This window comes from Siphateles boraxobius, unplaced genomic scaffold (genome assembly GCF_051911475.1).
Source record: "Siphateles boraxobius isolate OS27281-9 unplaced genomic scaffold, OSU_SipBor_1 33, whole genome shotgun sequence".
Classification (NCBI taxonomy): domain Eukaryota; kingdom Metazoa; phylum Chordata; class Actinopteri; order Cypriniformes; family Leuciscidae; genus Siphateles; species Siphateles boraxobius.
In genome coordinates this window covers 1,233,333-1,253,450 of record NW_027508953.1, presented here as the reverse complement: position 1 = coordinate 1,253,450, position 20,118 = coordinate 1,233,333, and the positions used below count along the sequence as shown (strand labels likewise).

At 36.9% G+C, this 20,118-nt stretch overlaps 3 protein-coding genes across 10 annotated transcripts in view; 1 reads left to right on the top strand and 2 right to left on the bottom strand.

Moving 5' to 3' along the window:
• Nucleotides 1-4,261: 4,261 nt before the first annotated feature.
• il6 (interleukin 6 (interferon, beta 2)) lies at nucleotides 4,262-7,204 on the top strand. Its single transcript, XM_077194859.1, has 5 exons — nucleotides 4,262-4,371; nucleotides 4,457-4,665; nucleotides 4,753-4,863; nucleotides 6,350-6,493; nucleotides 6,783-7,204. The coding sequence occupies exons 1-5, from the start codon at nucleotides 4,356-4,358 to the stop codon at nucleotides 6,999-7,001; spliced, it is 699 nt and encodes a 232-aa protein (XP_077050974.1). The 5' UTR covers nucleotides 4,262-4,355; the 3' UTR covers nucleotides 7,002-7,204.
• tomm7 (translocase of outer mitochondrial membrane 7 homolog (yeast)) lies at nucleotides 7,008-14,618 on the bottom strand. The gene is made up of 3 exons (XM_077194861.1): nucleotides 14,412-14,618; nucleotides 7,601-7,649; nucleotides 7,008-7,524 (listed from the first exon to the last, which is right to left on the bottom strand). The coding sequence occupies exons 1-3, from the start codon at nucleotides 14,512-14,514 to the stop codon at nucleotides 7,509-7,511; spliced, it is 168 nt and encodes a 55-aa protein (XP_077050976.1). The 5' UTR covers nucleotides 14,515-14,618; the 3' UTR covers nucleotides 7,008-7,508.
• An 824-nt stretch (nucleotides 14,619-15,442) lies between these two features.
• Nucleotides 15,443-20,118, bottom strand: part of hycc1 (hyccin PI4KA lipid kinase complex subunit 1) — a 43,206-nt gene continuing 38,530 nt past the window's right edge. For all 8 annotated transcript variants that reach the window (XR_013190125.1, XR_013190124.1, XR_013190128.1 and 5 more), the window contains one exon: nucleotides 15,443-17,137. Coding sequence is in view for 3 of the 8 variants with exons in the window: in XM_077194856.1 (XP_077050971.1) it covers nucleotides 16,593-17,137 (545 nt within the window). In the remaining 5 variants the exon portion in view is untranslated. The remainder of the gene's footprint in view (nucleotides 17,138-20,118) is intronic.

Here is a 20,118-nt window from a genome sequence, read left to right as displayed (position 1 = left end):
GCACCGATTGCACTACCCTGCTGTATTGATGACATGCAGATGTGAAATGATGCATGCATATGAGTGAGAGTGACAGTGAGTTTCTGCTGTGGCAAAAAAAAAAAATCTTCATAAGTGGAGAAAATGCTTAACTCAGCAAAACTTAGACATCGTGGCTTGACCATTGAACTGTTTCTTCATAGCACCGGAAGAGATCATAGGCTCTTTGACATGACACATGTGTAACTCATCATGGAGGCATTGCTGCTTGGTGAAGCTGGTATTTGCTCAAGCCGGAAAATCTAAAGTTGCTCAGTCTAAAAGCCCTCTTATAAAGCGTAATTGGTGGTCTATTTTTAGAGCATTGAGGTCTGATTCACTTTTCTCAGTGCTGTTTGTGGTGGTTGCATTGCACTCTCACCTTATGTTACATTCGGTGTTGTCAGTGATCACCAATGTATGGTAGTAATAAAAAACCCAGAGTTTCGGAAACCATGAAGCCTCTCTAAAACACCCACACAATCACATATCTGATGCTGGATTTCAGTGGAAAAAAAAGTTCTTAGCAATAAATGTGAAAATATCTCTAGTGCACATCTATAGTTTCATAAGCATTTCTGTGAAAACACTTGTTTGACCTCAGAGCACCTCACAACATATACTGACTCCTAAGAGAACAAAGAATTTTAAGTGATTTTAAGTGAAATAACTTCAATAAATAGGTTTTACTCATTCTCTCTCCTGAAAAGGCCAATGTATGTTGTGTTTTGGATGTGCCAGGCTTGCACAAATACTAGGCCTCCCCAAACTCCTAAACCATCAAGACCACATGAGATAATCAGCTTAACCAACAAGAACCTGCTGCTCTTTAGCTTAACCACCAGGTTGGTCAACCAGCGCCACCAGTTTGGTTTCGTTAGTGAACGACATCAAACCAGCACGAACAAGCTGGGAACTTTATGCTGCACTAAGCTAGTATTTTTAACAGGACTTGAAAAACAAAATCACGTGTAAAAGCAAAACCTCCACATCTGAAGATCTGTTTCAATCATTATATTAACTAAATTAATATTTAGATACAGTACCCGATTAATTGGTTGTATGGAATGCAAGGTCAGGAGAATATTCTGATGGTAATTCTCAGAAAAGAAACACTAACTTTTTATCTGTTAATAACTCAAACATTCCTGGAATTATCGTAATGCGAAGGCTCTCTGCAGAATCACTGATCACACCTCAACAACAACAAAATGTGGTTTCCGCTGTAGGCCGCTATTACTACAGGGGTAAATGAACCATGAAAAGAAATGTTCACTCTACGATGATACAAAACTTTACATTTCTCATCTATTACCACCCACTGATACTTGCACCAACGATGGAAATAAACGCAGTAAAATGGCAACACAGGAAATGGTACAAGGAATATTACCTTACAGACTAGAAAAAAAGAAAAAGAAAAAAGAAGAAAATTATATATATATATATATATATATATATATATATATATATATATATATATATATAAGTATATACATCAATGTTATTGTTAACTAACTGTTAGATAAATTCAGTAATTGAAAAAAAGTATATAAATATTAGAGGAAAATATTTCATGAAAATGAGAAATGTTGCCTTGGCAAGTAGCCTACTGAAATAGGATGAAGTTTTAAATAGCTATATAAAAATATTAAAATAAAATGAAAACAAAGTACAAAACTAAATTACTAAAACTTAAACTAACATTGAAATGACAACTGAAAATAAAAAAAAATAAAAGCTAAACTAGCCCCCTAAAAATATTGGGAAACTGTATAAAAAAAAATGCGACTAAGTGGCATAGTTTTAAGGTCACAAAGCAAATATCCAACCTATTTAAAATTCAACAAAAACCCACAGACCCAGAAATAAGACTTAATTTAATAAAAGTCAGTCATATTTTTGTCCCCTCTTACCAAAGCAAATCCAGGAAACTTCCACCATTACTTGAAATAATATCAACCACACTCAATCTTAGCATCTCCTCATCTTCACACCACCATGAACTATTTTCCCCTCCTTCTGAAGGGGAATCCTCTGTTTCACAAACCACTATCATCATGCATATTAACTGTAGGCACGCGGTCTTAAAGACTCGAGGCCCAATCAAACCCCACCATATAAACTAATATATACAACGAATATATTACAGAATGAGATCACTTAAAGCAAAAATAATTCAAAATGAAGAAAGGAGGAAGGAAACGACCGAGACACACACGCTTCTGTTTACTTTCATTTCTTTTATTTGCAAACCCATTCATGTGTGATGGATGCTCACTTCCTTAGAATTACAATAAAAGAAACCAAGAGAATCTGAAACTGCATGTGCAGCAGTTTGCATTATATAATATAAATAATAATTCAAACTCAGCTGCTGGATGTCATAAATGAGATATTTCATATAATATGACATGCATACAGATGCAACCTTAAAAAAACGGGTTAAGAAATGACAGTTTCTCTTTGAAATCAGAGAGAATTAAGATACACTCATTTTTTTTTCAGCAATGCGATAGAAGCATTTTTGGTTCCCCAAAGAACTATTCAGTGATCAGTTCTAAAAAATAATATTTTTCTCTTAGTGCAAAGAACATTTGAATAGACTAAATAATATTTTTCCAGTCTAAAGAACCTTTTGTGGAATGGAAAGATTCCATGGATGTTAAAGGGATAGACAGAAAATTCTGTCAGTATTTACTCTCCCTCATGTTGTTCAACCCCGTAAGACCTTCGTTCATCTTCAGAACACGAAATGAAGATATTTTTGATGAAATCTGAGAGCTGGATCACTCCTCCATAGGCTTCTAAGGGATTGAAACTTGTTCCCCGAAAAGTTATTAAAGACATCGTTAAAATAGTCCAAGTGACTACAGTGGCTCAATCTTAAGTTTATCAAGCGACGAGAATACTTTTTGTGCGCAAAAACAAACAAAAATAACGACTTTATTTCAACTATTCATTTCCTTCTCTGTGGGGCTTGAGTGAGTTCACTAGTGTAACAGCGTAAGTGTTTCTGCGTCACACGTAGGCTCACTATTGGCCGACGCTGGTCATGTGAGTAATGCGTGTGACGTACAACACAGAAGCGCTGCGCTGTTACACTAGTGAACTCACCCGAGGCCCACAGAGAAGGAAATGAATAGTTGAAATAAAGTCGTTATTTTTGTTTGTTTTTGCGCACAAAAAGTATTCTCGTCGCTTGATAAACTTAAGATTGAGCCACTGTAGTCACTTGGACTATTTTAACGATGTCTTTAATAACTTTTCGGGGCTGGCAAGTTTCAATCCCTTAGACGCCTATGGAGGAGTGATCCAGCTCTCAGATTTAATCACAAATATCTTAATTCGTGTTCCGAAGATGAACAAAGGTCTTACGGGGTTGAACAACATGAGGGAGAGTAAATACTGACAGAATTTACATTTTTGGGTGAACTATCCCTTTAAATGTTCTTCATGGAACCATCGATTCCTTTATATTTAAGAGTGAATGAGCAGAGCCTGGGGCAAGTTGTCACGGGATCGGTATTTCAGTAACTAAGACGTTTAGTCACAAATGCTTGATTTCTCTAACAGTTGTTTGTTCGGTATGTGAATTCTTCATCCAAACTATACTTTGACACTTTATGGATTCACAAACTTTAAATAGCTTACAATGCAAAATAGAGAAGATATGTTAAAGATTTTTTATTTACTTTTTTCAAAATTGTGTTGCGTTGTGAAAAATTATATAATTAATAAGTTATGTTAAACATATGTTTGTGCACTGCTTTAACTCATCAAAATAACTTTTAGGTTTTTTTTTACAAGTTATACAATTTTCAACAAATTTCTTTCAGTTTTAAGTCAGTTTAATGTCATTTAAATTGAAATAACTTAAACAACTAATTTGATTGTACTTTGAAAAAGCAACTTTTTTTCAGTAAAAAAAAGTTGCTTTTTTTTGCTTGTAAAAAAAAAAAAAAAAATTATAAACAGCAGGTTATAATTGTGACAACATGCCCCATTGTCTAGGTCTCTGTACCTATACAGATATTCAGAAAAATAAAAATTAAATCACATTAGAAGTATCAAAACCTAAGACTTGTATCAGTCATTTAAAAAAAAAAAACTTGTGGAAACCTACAAGATTAGAGGGGGGAAAAGTAAAAAGAAAAATGTGCATTTATGAAAATCAGGGCAGATTTTCCCTGTTCCAAAATGATGAAAAATCTTTTAAAAAAGGCGGGTTAAAAAGTGGAAACTCCTGAAGCCAGTGTATAAAAACCAGTTGAGAAGTGCTGTTGAGAAGTCTCCCGAGTTTGCTTGAAGACATCACACAAACTTTCGTAATCACAATGCCGTCAGCTCTGAGTAAGTGTTAGTAAGAAAGGCGATCGGACATCCTCAAGTGCAGTCACACATCTTTTCACTTTCTCTCTCTCACTTTTCTCTGCAGACAATGCGCTCTTCCTGTCTGCCATACTGGCAGTTTTCATGCGTCTCGTGGACGCAGTGCCTGCGCACAGCAGCATGGGGGAACTATCTGAAACTTCTGGAGACGAAGTGCAGGACGTGGATGTGAAGAGTCCTCTGAACGACCGGCAGACATGGCATCTGATGGCAAGAGAACTGCACAAGGACGTGAAGACGCTTCGAGATCAACAGGTGCTATAAATACAGAATTAAACAAAGGTGTGTTGTAACTTGTAATGCTGACTGTCTTCAGCTAACTTTGTGTTCCTCGTCCTGCAGTTTGAGAGTGATTTCAGAGAGACGGCGAATATGACGGCGTATGAAGTAGTCAGGATCAGCACGCCTCTCCTCAAGCCTTCTGACGGCTGTGTGTCCAGAAACTTCAGCACAGTAAGAACACTCATCATGCTTGTGCTGTAATCAGGGAAACTGCTCTGTCCCCTAACATGATTTTAAACAACTTTAAAATAATAATAATAACAAAGTAGTTAACAAGTAGTTTCTAACAATCTTATTTTTTTTGTTTTAAGGAAGATTTAAAAGTGTACTTTGCTAGAATGTCTCTTTTTTTAGTCACTATATAATCCCAGTATTTCCATGTGTGCACTGTAAAAAAAGAGACTACCTTAATTTTTTAATTACAATCAACTTGGATGTTGAAGTAATTTCAACTTAAATTATGTTAAACGGACTTAAATGAGTTGAATCTTGTATAAATTATAGGTTGAAAATTACTTAACTTATTTTAATGAGTTAAAGCAATGTAAAACATATGTTGTCATCATTTATTGATTGACCATATTTTTTTTCTTTTACAGTGTGTTATTTCATATTTCTGGTTATAACTGTGGAAATTAGTTTTTTTTTTTTAAATGAGTAGATGTGTTGAGATGTTTGACTTGTACTTTGTATTAACTTGATGGCATTTGTAATGTTTTATTACAAAGAGTCCATCAAAATTACGATCAAGGCAAGCATTTTAAAGAACCGAGTTTTTCCAAAAACTTTACGATTGGCTATAATGGAATTTAGTAAAGTGGAGCACATCTTTTTCATAACATTTTTAATGATCCGAGTAGATTTATTAGGCCAAAACGAAACAGTTTCAATACAGAAACAATCTATTTCGTTTTACTATAAGTTGAACGTGTCAAGTATTAGCAAGTGCATAGCTTATCTAACGTTCCCTACAAAACTGCAATTATCATACAACATGCTCTCATGGCAATTCATAAATATTTTACATTTTGGCAAATCAGTATGATCTCATTCATAAATTCTGCATTTGCCACACAAATTTAACTTTTTCTTCTTCTAAAAAAAAAACTGTACGTTTCCAAAAAACAAAACAAATCACAATGCAAAATCGCCACCTTGTGAAATAGAATCGAATTGATATCGTTACACAAACCAAATGCAGTTAAAAGTTAAGATGCTGGTCAGAACATGTAATAAATAAAGTTATGTCATGAAAACTCTAGATGACGCTCGGTCCTTAATCTGATTGCAATCACATCATTATCTATAGAGCTCAGCTGATTGGTTGCTGCTGTGTCAGTAGCCAATGAGCTCGCTGCTCAACCTTCAATACTTGGTCAGCATTTGCTGTAGCACTTTCAGAAACCCTCCACCTTCCCCAGCTCCACAACGCTGTACAATATAGCATACATTAATTACCCGTCTTAGGTGCTCACAGCAGCGTGTCGTGTGTATTGGCAGTAGCAAGCAGCAGCGTGGCAGATATATTCCACAACGACTAAACATATCAACATGTCATATCCATTAACATGCCAAACACTCTGAAAGTTGTCTTGACAAATGTTTTCATGTGATTTCTCAATATCAACTGAAGAATCTCCCCTCATGAATGTTTCAGGAAAGGTGTCTGGGGCGCATTTACAGTGTCCTGACGTGGTATAAAGAAAACTGGAACTACATCGAGAAGGAAAATCTGACCTCAACCCTGGTGAACGACATCAAACACGGGACGAAACGACTGCTGGAGGCCATTAACAGCCAGGTAAACACACCTGAACTCAACGTCTGTGGTCCTCACAGCCTTTCCGAGAGGCCGCTCGCTCCTGAACGTTATTTTAGACACCAACAAGTCATTTTTACAGTTTTAAAATGACTGTTAAAAGTTGAGTTTTTAGAGCTTAAACATTACACAATTTGGAAACACTTTACAATAAGCAAATGCATTCAATTTTATCTCTGAAGACTAGTGATAGACTAATATCACCCAGCTCGCAGATTAGCAGTGTTAAGTGCTGGCATGACGCGTATTTAACGTTTATTTCTACCTCCAGCTCCAGGTGGGTGAAGGACAGGTGGACCCGTTCCCCAGCAGTCTTCTGTCGGTCAGATCCGCATGGACACGCAAGACCACCGTCCACTCCATCCTGTTCAACTACACCAGCGTCATGATCGACACATGCAGAGCCATCAATTACATGAGCAAAAGGAAGGGTGGACTCCGGGGGAAAGACACGAAGAGACCCGAACACTGGACCTCAGACAAGAACTAATCAATATTTGACTATTAGATTTATTTATTGACCATCACAGTATTCGTTTCAGGGAATGATAATTTAATATTTATGAAATAGTAATTGATAATTCAATAATATTTATTGAACATGAATGTTCACGCATTTCAATGCAAATATTTATAAATGTAATATTTATGTGTCTCTACTTTTATTTAATAAAATTTTTACAACACTGAAAATCTGTGGTGATAAATATTTATTAAACATGTTTAATTTATTTGAAACTGAACGTTGAGCACATCCTGAGATTGTTTTCAATGATTATTCAGATTGAAAACAACAAAGACAATCCAGTTACATTGTGTGTGTTTCTCAAGACAATTTTTTAGAAAGAAGAAGCAAAACAAAACAAAAAGAACAAATAGAGGGTGGATGAGACAGCCGAGTATTTACATCCCAGCATAACGTTCTGATCCGAGCAGTCGGTGTCCCGAGACTCCGGTGAGTTTCCGGATTGGTCTGTAGTGGCCGTCGGGAGCGTCTTCATCCCCAAAGCAAACTGAAAGAAACCACAACATCTTCTTCAGCTCTCTGTGGTGAAACACCGTGAGCTTCACGTGTCCCACACAACTCACCTCAGGACTGTGGGTTCAGGCATCCCTGGATCGGCTCCCCGTTTGAATCCTGGGAAATAAATAAAAAAATACCGGTAAATATCTATAAATAAGTGTCCATGGAAATATGGAACAGATTCAGAAGCGTAAACACTCAGTGGTAAACCAGGTTGTTCAGTGGTTGATGCTGATCTTCCAAGTGAATATCATGGTAACTGCTCCGGGTCACATTTCACAAATACAGTTTTTTTGTTGTTGTGATTTTATTGCTTTAAAAAAAAAAAGATATATATATATTACACACTAATATATATATTGTAATTCCCTTTATCATCAATAATAATTCTCATAACTGTAATACTGTTTTTTTTAAATCAGCATAAAAGCAAAACTAATATAGACCAATTGAGCAGAAAATTATACAATTATGTATGAATGATTTACAATTTAATGTTTTTTTTTTACATTACAGTAACAACAATTAGATGTTTTACATTTGCAAGATAATGAGAATTTGAGGAGAAAATGTTTTGTCAGTGCAAAAAAAAAAGGAAAAAGGATTTCTTAAAGGTCTTTTAGGTATTTAATTATCTAAAATCAACATTTTTATTCATAAATATGTCCTCAATGGTGTACAAATACCTCTGCCAATTATCTGACTTATCCTTGTAAACAAAGAATTTATTATCTCTATATACATGTGACGGTTAGATCCACGGAGGCTTCCATGTAGTTCTGCCATCTTGAAAAACTATAATAGCAGAGAGGGTCAAAAAATACTATGCCAGCGCGTTTCCGTTCAGATCCAGCGTCACGTGACTGAAAGCAGCAGAAATGGATGAGCAGAGCAGTGAGAGGCGCTTCACGGCCCCGGCAAGTTTAAAAGGCTGCATTGCACTGTTATTTTTAATGGCTGACCATACATATGCCGAGCCACAGGAGAATAAATCCTCGTCGCCAAAAAAGTCAAACATTGAACGTAAAATGAAACGTGACCGGAACTTACAAAAAACAAGAGTCAATGTCGGGATAGCTTTTTCCAGGTGGAAAGAGCTAATGCAGGAGAAAGGTTTCAAAAGAGACGCTGAAGTCCTGCTTTCTCCTCGACAGGTAAGTCAATGTTACAGTCTTAATTACAGTTTTTTTCATTGCTTGGTTGTGTACTTTTTTACACAATAAAACTCGACGAAGTGCTGTTAGAAGACATCCTGTCATAGCTTTTTGGTACATAACAGCTTCCGTAGATGCAACACGCATTTGAAAAAGCGAGGCGATGGAGAGCACAATTCGTTTGAATGCAAAATACAATTTCAGCGCTAGATGGGAGAAATTCCTACACAATGTCCCTTTAAAGCCATTTATTTCGAATTTTGGGGTAAAATATAAAAAAATGACAGCTTCTATAGATCTATAGAGCAGGTGAAATTTGATGTAATGCTGATATATGCAAAACACGTTAATGACAAAAGATACACATATTAGCTGTGGGGAAAAAAATTCAACAATTACTCAATAAAAATTACAAGAAATTTACATCAAGGTGGACGGTCAGTAGATTTTAGATTCGACAAACTTGTTAATCCGCCATGAGATGTGGCGAGTATCGGCCGTTTGATCAGCCTAGTCATGGACTCATCTGACGGAGTATATGGTGAAAATCAAATGACAGAATGCAGGCTGATATTTGCCAATATTTTCAAGGAATTACATTAGAGTTTGATGACAGCATCAGCTCTCGCTTTCTCTCTCTCGCAAGTCTGGATTCCTGTTCTCAGGAACTAACAAAGAGAAGCTCTTCAGTGAATCGACTTGATAGGCATCATGAAATGTATGAGATCCGGAGTGGAGAGAACGAAAAGTCCTGCGTTGCACCGTTCACACAGGAAGTTTCTTCACATTTTCATTCAATATTGGTCTGACTGGCACAACAAAAGCATCATCCATGCGAGATCTCTAAGAATTCAGACGTCAGAGCTGATTCATCTCCATTTCACTTATTGTGCAACACGCTTTGAAATAGCTGTGGGGGGAAAAAAAAAGACAAAACTTTTACGCACAAACTTCACTGCAGTCTTTTGCTTTTCATATTTCATTATTACAGTTATCTTGGGTAGTTCTGATTGGTCAACTGTGAGGTCTTTAAGAAGAACCTCTTATGTTATCGTGAAGTGGTTTATTTTGCTACATAATTTTGATTTTAGTTGAAACTATTATGAGAAAGGAGAGACTTAATTGTGTCTTTCTGATTGATTATATATATATTTATATATACAGTCACCGGGGTTGGAAAAAAACTGAAACACTAGCCAATATAGTGTGTGAGGTTTCATGCACCAATCTTCATTAATTCATCAGTAAGAGCCGAGTGTGAACGTTGAATTAGCAGAGCGATAGCACAGCTGTACACAAAATATTGCAATCCACACAATATAATGTGAGACATATCACCTTAAAAGAGGGCAAATTGATGGTGTGCGTCTCGCTGGCTCGTCTGTGACCGGGACAGCAGGTCTTTGCGGTGTATCGAGAGCTATAGTATCCAGGGTAATGTTGACGAAGGACTAAACACATCCAGCAGGAGTAAATGTCGATGCACTAGGGATCTGTCTGAAAGGGATGTACGGATACTAATCCGGATTGTGTCCAAAAAAAAACAACATAAAACCGCAGCGGCCCAACTCACCGCAGAATTAAACGAACACCTCGACTCTCCGGTTCATCAGGTTGAGAGAGTCAATACTCATGGTCAGGTCGCTATTTTCCACCAAAGCATTTTGAGAGCCAGTTCGGAGCCGGTGCCTGCGCGCAAACCAGTTCTTTGTGTTTCGACAGCCAAAGAACCGGTTCTCGGCCAGGAAAACTGGTTCCAAAGCAGAACCAACTCTTTGCTGGACTAGAACCGTTCTTTTACCACGTCATGCTTACGTCGGGGGCTGGGGGCGGGTTTAGATGTGTTCTAAACATCTTTTCTGACCATAATATATGATCGCAAAGCCAGGAGAAACATTTGCCGAAACACGATGTAGTCCGCCATTGTAATTGTTATGCTTGAAGTTGGCGCAAGCGTTTCTAGTTTTTTTTATTGAAAACATTATGTAAGCAAAGAAGAAAACAGTCACAATATAGAACAAATGAATGGAAAGATAAAAAAGACAAGACAGGGGTACATAACTAATCAGAAATGATTACATATCAAAGGAAAAGGTTAAAAGACTTACATATTTCAATTGTTTTTAAAGCCTTTTTGGTACACGAGTTAGAGATAATCCCAAAGTAATGTAGGTTTGCAGGCGTTTCTAGCTAAGACGTATGGCGACGTACACAGTGACGTAACGACGTCGTTCGCTGGGCGCTCTAGTCAGTGGAAAAACAAACAGGTTCTGAGAAGGTTCGCAATTTGAACCAACTCTGAACCAACTTTGAACCAGCACCAGTTCCGAATATTAGAGACGCCCCAACACCAGGTTCAATGGTTCAAACACTGGTCCGTGTGTCAGGATGATAATGCACCAATACACAGCAAGACTGGGGACTAGGGGTGTCAAAATTAATCGTTTTGGCGGTGCAACGCGATGCAGATGAGGACGATTTGGTATCGGTTCAGTAATAGCCCATAACCGGTTATAATGTACTGACGCATTTCTGACGTCAGCACCGCGTGCTTACCGTACGTTCACACCGCCCCCGACTTGAGCGGCAAAGAAGCTCTGGACGCCCTGTCAAGGACGCTTGTCAAAAAGTACGGGGAAGCTTGTTGACGCTTTTGTCGCTCAGGGAGAAGAGAAGTGTCACAACATGAAATGTCACATGAGATTGGTGTTTTTGCATTCGACTTCACTGCTTTTCTATTTAACTATGTAAACACGCGCTTTTAAAAAACGCGTCATTCAAGTTAAAATAAGTTCAACTTTAAGAACAAAAATGTAAACTATCCCAGCTATTTTATCCCATGCCTCGTTCTTTTGTAACTGGTCCCTATAAGCAAACAACGTCATATCATAAATGACAGGAAACCCAGCAACGGCGATTATTAGCTTCTCCTCCATTTTATCGGAACTAATGTTTTGGTAGGAACGAAAGTTTACATTGTGTGTTTCTCCGGAATCAGCCAGCGCGGAGGACGTCTATATTCCGATTGGTTTCTGGCGTTTTGCCGCTGCTTGCCGCTGAGCCGCGTCATAGCTCATTACCATAAAGTTGAGCTACTTTCAACTTTCTGATTGACGCTCAAGACGCTCAAAACGCCCAAAACGCGACGCCGATGGATTTGACGCTCCTTGCAGCTGAGAGAAGCCAGCTTCCATTGAAAATGAATGACTTCCGGTAGCTTCGGAAGCTCAAGTCCGCGGAGGTGTGAACTACTATATTCAAGTAGGTTTGGCCTCTTGTTTATTTTGGTTTGTAATTTAATTTCATGTTTATACATTTGTCAATGTTTAAATGTTTTACAATAAAGTACACTGCACTAAGTATTTAAGTACACTCCCTGCATTATGCACTTTTAGTACTTACTTTTGTGTGTTCTAATCTAATGGTGCTGTTGTCTTCTGTGCCCAGACTTGAGTTTTATTTGGTGTTTGATGCATTCAAGAAACGTGTTTTTTGAGGTAAAATTAAAGGTTCAGTTCATATATCTGACTGCTTGTATTTATTGACAAAATTGTATACATGTGAAGCAAAATTGAAAAATAAGGATGCAGTGCATCCTGCATCGTCAATGCATCGAGATAATCTAATCGAACCGAACCGTGAGACCAATGTGGGTTCACACTTCTACTGGGGACGATGGTTTGATAAACATGAAGGTGAAGTTGAACATCTCCCATGGTCTGCACAGTCATCAGATCTCAATATTATTGAGCCAGTTTGGGGTGTTTTGGAGGAGCGAGTCAGAAAACGGTTTCCTCCACCAGCACAACATAGTGACCCGGACACTGTTCTGCAAGAGGAACGGCTCGAAACCCCTCTGGACGCTGTGAAGGACTCGTATCGGTCATTCCAGAGACAAACTGATGCTCTGTTAGCCACAAAAGGAAACCCTAAACTGTCCCAAAACATTACTGAGGTCTAAAACCTGGTGTTTTAGTTTCACTGTCCAACCCTGTATATGTGCGTGCGTGTGTGTATGTGTAACCACCACATAAATATAAATGTATATGTACTATTGTTTAGTGTTAGATTTTTTTACAATAGCCGTTTGTTCTAAATATGTATAATAATCTGTCTCCTCTAGAAATGCTAATGTTTAGACTCGTGGGGCTTTTCCATGCGAGGCAGTTTAGCCGACACGCAAAAAAGCTGCAACTTCCTTTTGCATCTCATTTGTCTCTAAACGTCTCCCACCATGCCAAAAATACAGAGGCAAATTTTTTGTGGAACAAGGGGAGTACGAATCAATCGCAGAGTCCCTAAAGCCTCATTAACATTTCCTCATTTTACATTTAACCGTGATGAAGTTGTAGGACGAAGACGCCCACTGAACCCTGCTGACCAAAACACACACACACAGTCTGCTGAAGAACATAATCATGATGGAGCATCACTGACTGTCAATCACAGCTGCAGGAAGTGATGCGTGTCCAGGCACTGTTCAATGACCTCGCACATGAATTAAACTACATCAAACTCAACATTATTATCAGAAATGATGCAGTCACTCTGTATTATAAACACACGCATCCCAGAAGCCCTTTATCCTGACGAACTGTCCTGCAGCGACTTCAGTCAGTGACGTAAAAACCTTCCTTAATGACATTTCCAGTAAATAGTAGGATGGTATACACTCAATATATGATTTAAAGGGAAAGTTCTCCCCAAAAGGAAAATTCTGTCATCAATTTCTCTGCCTCATATCTGTCCAAACCTGCCAATGCCGATCATCTCAAACCCGACAAAAAATAAAGCCATGAATCAATTGATCTATCTGAGGTATCGGAATTAAGCATTATATCAACATTACACATGGTAAACCAATAAATAATTTCAGATATAAGATGTTAAGTTCACAAAATCTGCAAATATTAGTTATAATTCATTAACGAGGAGACTGTATCTCTTTTTAATTAACTGATATTTGGAGACATACAAATGTCAAGTGTCTCAAATGCTTTCAAGCAGAAAAGTAGCATGAACAAATAAAATGATATAGGTCAATATAGAAATATATAATAAAATATATTCTTTTTGGATTATCAGCATTGACCCGTAATTACACCTGATTGAAAGAGGTGTTTTGTAATCACCCTAAATTTACCATCAGGTTTGTCAATGTAAAATGCACATCGTCAGAAATGTTTCAATTTGTATCAAAAATTTGAAAATAAGCATTTAATTTACCAACATTTAAATTTTAAACATTAATCACAATGAAGACTTTCTTACAACTCAGAACCGCAAAGCTAGGGTTGTGGTCATAGCGTTGCTATGTGGTTGTTACGTTGTATAATAGTTCCTATGGCGTTGCTAGGTGGTTGCTAAGGTGCTGGGATCGTTGCTATGGTTTTCTAGCAGACTGCTAGGGAGATCAGTGTTGTTAGCTAGTCCAAGTCACCGTCAAATCTTTAGTCAAGTTTCTAGATATGAAGCGGGTCTGTAATGTAAAGTCTAATCGCTTAAAAACATAAATAGCCTAGAACTTGTGATCAAAGCTGGATTTTCAGCATCATTACTCCAATCTTCATACTGTATGTATGCCTGTGTGTGTATCAAAAACTCATCATACGCCTCAAATAAACACAAATGATCCATAAACTCTTGACATACAGACATACTTGCAGTATGTAGCAAGTGAAGTTAAACACACATGATTTGCGCGCTCGCGCAGTTTACTGACCCAAATAAAGCACAGTGGGGATGAAGCCCCAGCGGATGACGAACTGGCCGCACTGGAAGACCTGCTGCAGCCGCTGCTTGCTCTCTTTGCTCAGTTTGCTCATGATTTCACTCAGATTTGATCAATTATCGTCTCTGGATCCGATGTGGAGCAGTGAAGGGCACGGAGAACCGCAGGAACCACGTGTATGTCGTAAAGTGTGCGGCGTTCCTGTGGTAACAGATTTGCGGCAGTCGCAAAAAGGCGGCACAGTGACATCTAGTGGCCACATCAGGGACATCACGACGCCAGCAGGTTCACGATTATGTGAATTTTGATCAGTTATACAAGTTTGAGAACTATTTACACGTGACATGCTAAATGTTACTCGAGGGACATAATTGTGATGCTAGATTGTTTATTTATCTTAACATCGATATGTTCTAAGTTATGTAAATGTGATTTATATGCATCTTACATTATTGATTCAAGCTATGTGAGGTGATTATAACTTTGTAAGAGATGGTATATTATTTCAATATCATTGTTCGTTTGGGTTGCAGTTTGACAAATTGTTCTTCTGTAAAGAGAGTTTAGAGATTTCATTAGGCCTATTTATTTATTGTAAAAATTCGTTATTAACGCTAAATTTAATATTATATGCAAATATATGCATTTTGACAATTTAGTTGACTTACTGATTGATGAAATAAATAACAGAATCCCAGTCAGATTTTAACTTCATAAAATTACATTTTTGCACTTTATAATTACATGACGTATATACAAGCTTTTAAGTTTAATTGACAATTTATTTGAAGGCAATTATAAATTTATATGTTTCAGCTCAATTGGACTATATTATATTATTATGAATGATGAAATGCATAGAAATACAAAGAACTAAATAACTGCATTAATAATAATTATCAAATTAAATAATCAAAACGTTAACTTTCCAACCATAAAATTACAACCATTGTAATTATGTACACAACTCGGTATTAACAGACAGACATTTAATTTGAATACAAAATAAATACACACATCACTTTTGTTCAATCTTTTAATCTCAAAACTGTTTAGAAGGAATAAATCTATTGTCATTAAAAGTTGATTCGAAAAACATCATTAACTATATAAAAATCTAGAGGCATGCTGAAATAGAAATCTTTATTTTCAGTGACTGTAACCATGTTATTTTGATGATGAAAGGCAAAAAAAATGACTTTAGTACAATCATATTTACAGTTTACAAGAAAATATTCACATTCTCAAAATAATCTGAATACGAACACAACCACTGTTATTGATGACCCACTTCAAATTAAAAGCACAAACCATTACGACCAGAAAAAATGTCTTCAAAAACACTTCCAATGAGATGTCTTCCAAAATATAATCATAATAGAACCAGACAAATATGGATGCAACAGCACAGTGATGCACCACTAACAAAAGAAAGGAAATTAGTCCAAGACAAAAAAAATATCACTGATTTCTCTTTCATTTTTATATCAAGAAATGATTTCTGGCTTATAATCACACTGTTTTATGGGTCTCTGCTGTAGTGCTTTGCATTGAAAGCATGACATTGGTTGCTGAACTCCCATAACGCATCTCTTTAGCATCTCTTATGGCCCCGCGCATCCTCTCACACAGCAATTCAAAAAATGAGCATATTGCTTTTCAAATACTGCATGAAAAACAATGTAAACGAAGACGACCACTGTATTGTTTTGGTGTCTTATTCCACCAGACTTTCCACTCTGGTTTTTGTAATCGAGCATCCGAATTCCCATGGAAACAGTGTGAAATTATGGCTTCGGTTCAAGCCCAGTGCATGCTGGGATACAAAGAGCAGGGGGAACTGCAGAAGACGTGTGAGCTGCGAACGCGCACACAAATTAAAACCACACACGGTTCAGTAAGTGTGATTTTTCTCAGACGCTCCCAGACAGACACAGCATTAAAAATACACGACACCGCTCGTAATCGCATGTAAACTTCATGGATCGACTTCATACCTTGAAGAACTGGGAAAAGTTAAAGTTTGCTTTAAAAACACTTCAAAAATACATGACTTTGGTAATTACACACAACTGACATAAAAAAACAACAAGCTAGAAACAGACCGACTCTCCTGTAAGGTGCAGTTTTGTGCCTGTGTGTGTTAAGAGTCGCATTACTGTAGTCAGAAGGTCACAGGTCAGAGGTCACGTGGATACTGATGGTGGGCGAGCGCTGCCGATGTTGGTGGGCGGGGCTTAAGTGCTCAGAATAGGCCACGCCCTCGTCGTGATTGGCCGTGGGACTGGACGCGCGACTGGACGACTGGTTTCCGCCGGAGAACACGTTGCTGACCTGCTCGAACGAGCGCGAGAAGACGGCGCTGGCGGTGCGCGACAGGCTGAGCGAGCCGCTCTTGGGCACCGATTGGCTGGCCGTCAGCGTCAGGCGTTTGAGTGACAGGAGCTCCAGGTTCTCGCTCATGGCGCGCACGGCCGCCTGCTTGCGCGTGAGCTGATCCATGTCCTTCTCTTTCTCCTTGTCTTTGCTGGATCTGCCCGTCAGGCGACGCAAACCCTTTCCCGTCGGCTTGGCGACTGAGGCTCCGCCCCCGCTGTTGCTGATGACGATGGTGGGGGGGCTGGCCTGACCCTGAGCTCCTGCCGGCTGTGTGCAGATTCCCTCGTCCACCTCCGCGATCTCCGTCAGCTCATCCGGGGAACCCAGATCCACTGCGTCTGCGCCGCAACACAACACGCTTTATAAAAGCACTTTACAGAATCGCCCCGCATCAGATCTGAGACATGCAGCCCAATCGCTTCTTACTCAGTATGAGGTGCTGCTGATTGCAAAAAGGGTTGTTGTTTTTTTTGCTCTTTATCACAAAGAGCACGTTTTTGCTTTCGACAACCATTTGTGAAGTTAAGAAGTCTTGTATTATCTCTTAATCACCAGAAAAATGAGTCAAGTTACAACTATTTCTTCAATTCTCAGCTGAATTTTCACTAGTATAACATCAGATCTGACAAATGAAATCCAATTGTTTCTTACTCATTTTGAGGTGCGGTGGATTGCAAAGTGTTTTTTGCTTTTTATCAAAAATATGATATGCATTTTTGCTTCCGACAACCACTTGTGAAGTGAAGTCATCTTGTATTATCTCTTAATCACCAGAAAAATGAGTCAAGCTATAACTATTTGTTCAATTCTCAGCTGATTTTCACAAGTGTGACACTGTTTTATGTCTAGTGCTGATTTTAAGGTTAGAAGAAAATGCAAACATGACCCAGATGTTTATTTTACCCAGAGGTTTCGTTAATCATCATTTGTTCACATGAACTAATAATGAACTGCATTTATTAATCTGTTAATGTTAATTTCAACATTTACTAATAAAATCAAAGGTTGTATTTGTTAAAATTAGTTATATTAACATGAACAAAAAATGCAAAGTTATATTTTTATTACCTAACGTTAACAAAGATGAACAAATACAGTAACAAAGTATTGCTCATGCTTAGTTCATGCTAGGTAATACATTAACTAATGTTAACAAATGAATCCTTATTGTTTACCCTAAAATAAAAAAAAAAAAAAAATCTTCATTCTTGTTTTGTAAAACTGATATTTTACAGTATTTTTATTAAAAAAACTGTGATGGAACATTTTTATTGATATTTTTAAACAATAATTTTAGGCCTTTTTGCAAATCAGCAGAATTTTTTTTTTTTTTTTTTTTAGATGCAGGGCTCTGTGATTAAAACACTAACCTATATGTTATATTTTTATATTATATATGTTATATTATTAATATATTATAGGTTGAATCTCACAAAGAAATATCTAGGTCATATTTCACCCCCAAAATCAAAAGAAAAAAAATCTAATCCCTCCAGATTTTTCATTCAAGTTTTTCTATCAAGTCAAATAAAACATGTTACATGTAATCTAACATACAGTACATACTTGTATATCAGAATTCGTATTCAAATAGAAGAGTTCGTGGAGAAAAAAAGTAGATGATGAAAAGCTAATAGTTAATTAAATTATAAAAATGTGAAATTAAAATTAATTAAATCAATACAAATCACCTACTTGAAAAAGATGAAACATTCTGTTTACCTGCATGTCATGTGACCATTAACCAACATCAGAGACATGCGAATGTGTTGTTAAATTATTGAAATATCACTTTTTAATCTCAGAAAAACTTTGAGAATCCCTGCTGTAATAAGGAAAAAAAAACTAATTCTTAATGTACTAAAAAATTATGTAAATGTAATACAGTAATGAAAATAAATAGTCAGTATAACAAATACTGCTATTATGTATATGTACAATTCTACTTCACAAATGTTTTTTTTTCACATTACACTAATAAGCATTAGATTATAAAATAGTAATGACAATTTAGGGGGAAATTTGCATAATTATGCGCTTAACTAAAAGGGAAAAAAATGAAATATGACCCATCTAGACAGTTTTCATGAGACTAACCTAACAAACCGGATGAATTTTGCAATGATTCAGGTTTTGTAATTCAAAATCTTTGTAATCATCATCAGACATCACATGGCATTAGAAATAGGGATGTAGAAAGTACATGTATGTTTTCAGAACATGCTTTTTTACCGATGCATCGGGTGCAGAAATCAGATTTAAGAGCATTATCAGGACAGACGGAGGAGAAAACACCTTTAACAGTCAACGAGAGTCTTCAGGGAAATAAAAGCAGGAGCTGTTGGCAGGACGGATGTTTTTATGGAAAAGGAAGGAAGGAAGAGTGCAACATCACAAACCAGAAGCTCAAACTAGAAGAGAAGGATCAGACTGACAGGAAGTTCAGATGTTTTCTGATTGATGCACAATATATGGCAACCATATTGGTAATGGACACAATTATCAGCTCTAATTTCCATGAAACCGCCTCACTGATGGTTATATCAGACACATCATTTCCTGTCAGTCTTGTCTCGTTTCTCGGGCATCTAAAGGGAGGTCGTTTCCCGTGGCAACCCAGTGGATAAGTGTCGGGAAAAGGAGGTTTCATAAATGGCTTGTGAAAGCAGCAAAGTGAGCCGGGGTTGAAGCAGTGCAGGTCGTTTCCATTATTGGTTAGCGGTGAGTTCAGGAGGTTTAATCGGATGGAAACGCAGAAATGAAGGAAAAAAGACAGAGATATGGAACGAGTTTGCGAATGCGACAGAAATAGACGCAAGACTGTTAAGACATAACATAAAAAATAGGGACATTCACAAAGTTAAGGAGAGGATTTCAGGAGACCGTGGAGGAATATTCCAGGATCAAGAGAAGCACGATCCACAACGTTTGTGATATAATCTCAATCACCACAACAAAACATTTTAACTTGTCCCTAAGTGAAAAATAAAGTAATAAATCAATAATGAATATTTATTTAAAACCAAAATGTATAATAATATAATTGTATAGAATTACAACATATAATTTGATATATAATAAATAAAAAATAAATATATTTTTTAATACATTAAATACAATTATACTTGTTGATTGTAATTAATTACATTATATAATTTTATAATAAATGAATAATAATTATGAACTTAGTTCTAATTATATCTAATTACAAATTTGTTTTAATATAATAAAAATGTATTTAAATAATGAATTCATAATAATAAATGTAATTAAAATAATTGTATAATAAATGAATAATAATGAACTTAATTCTAATTAT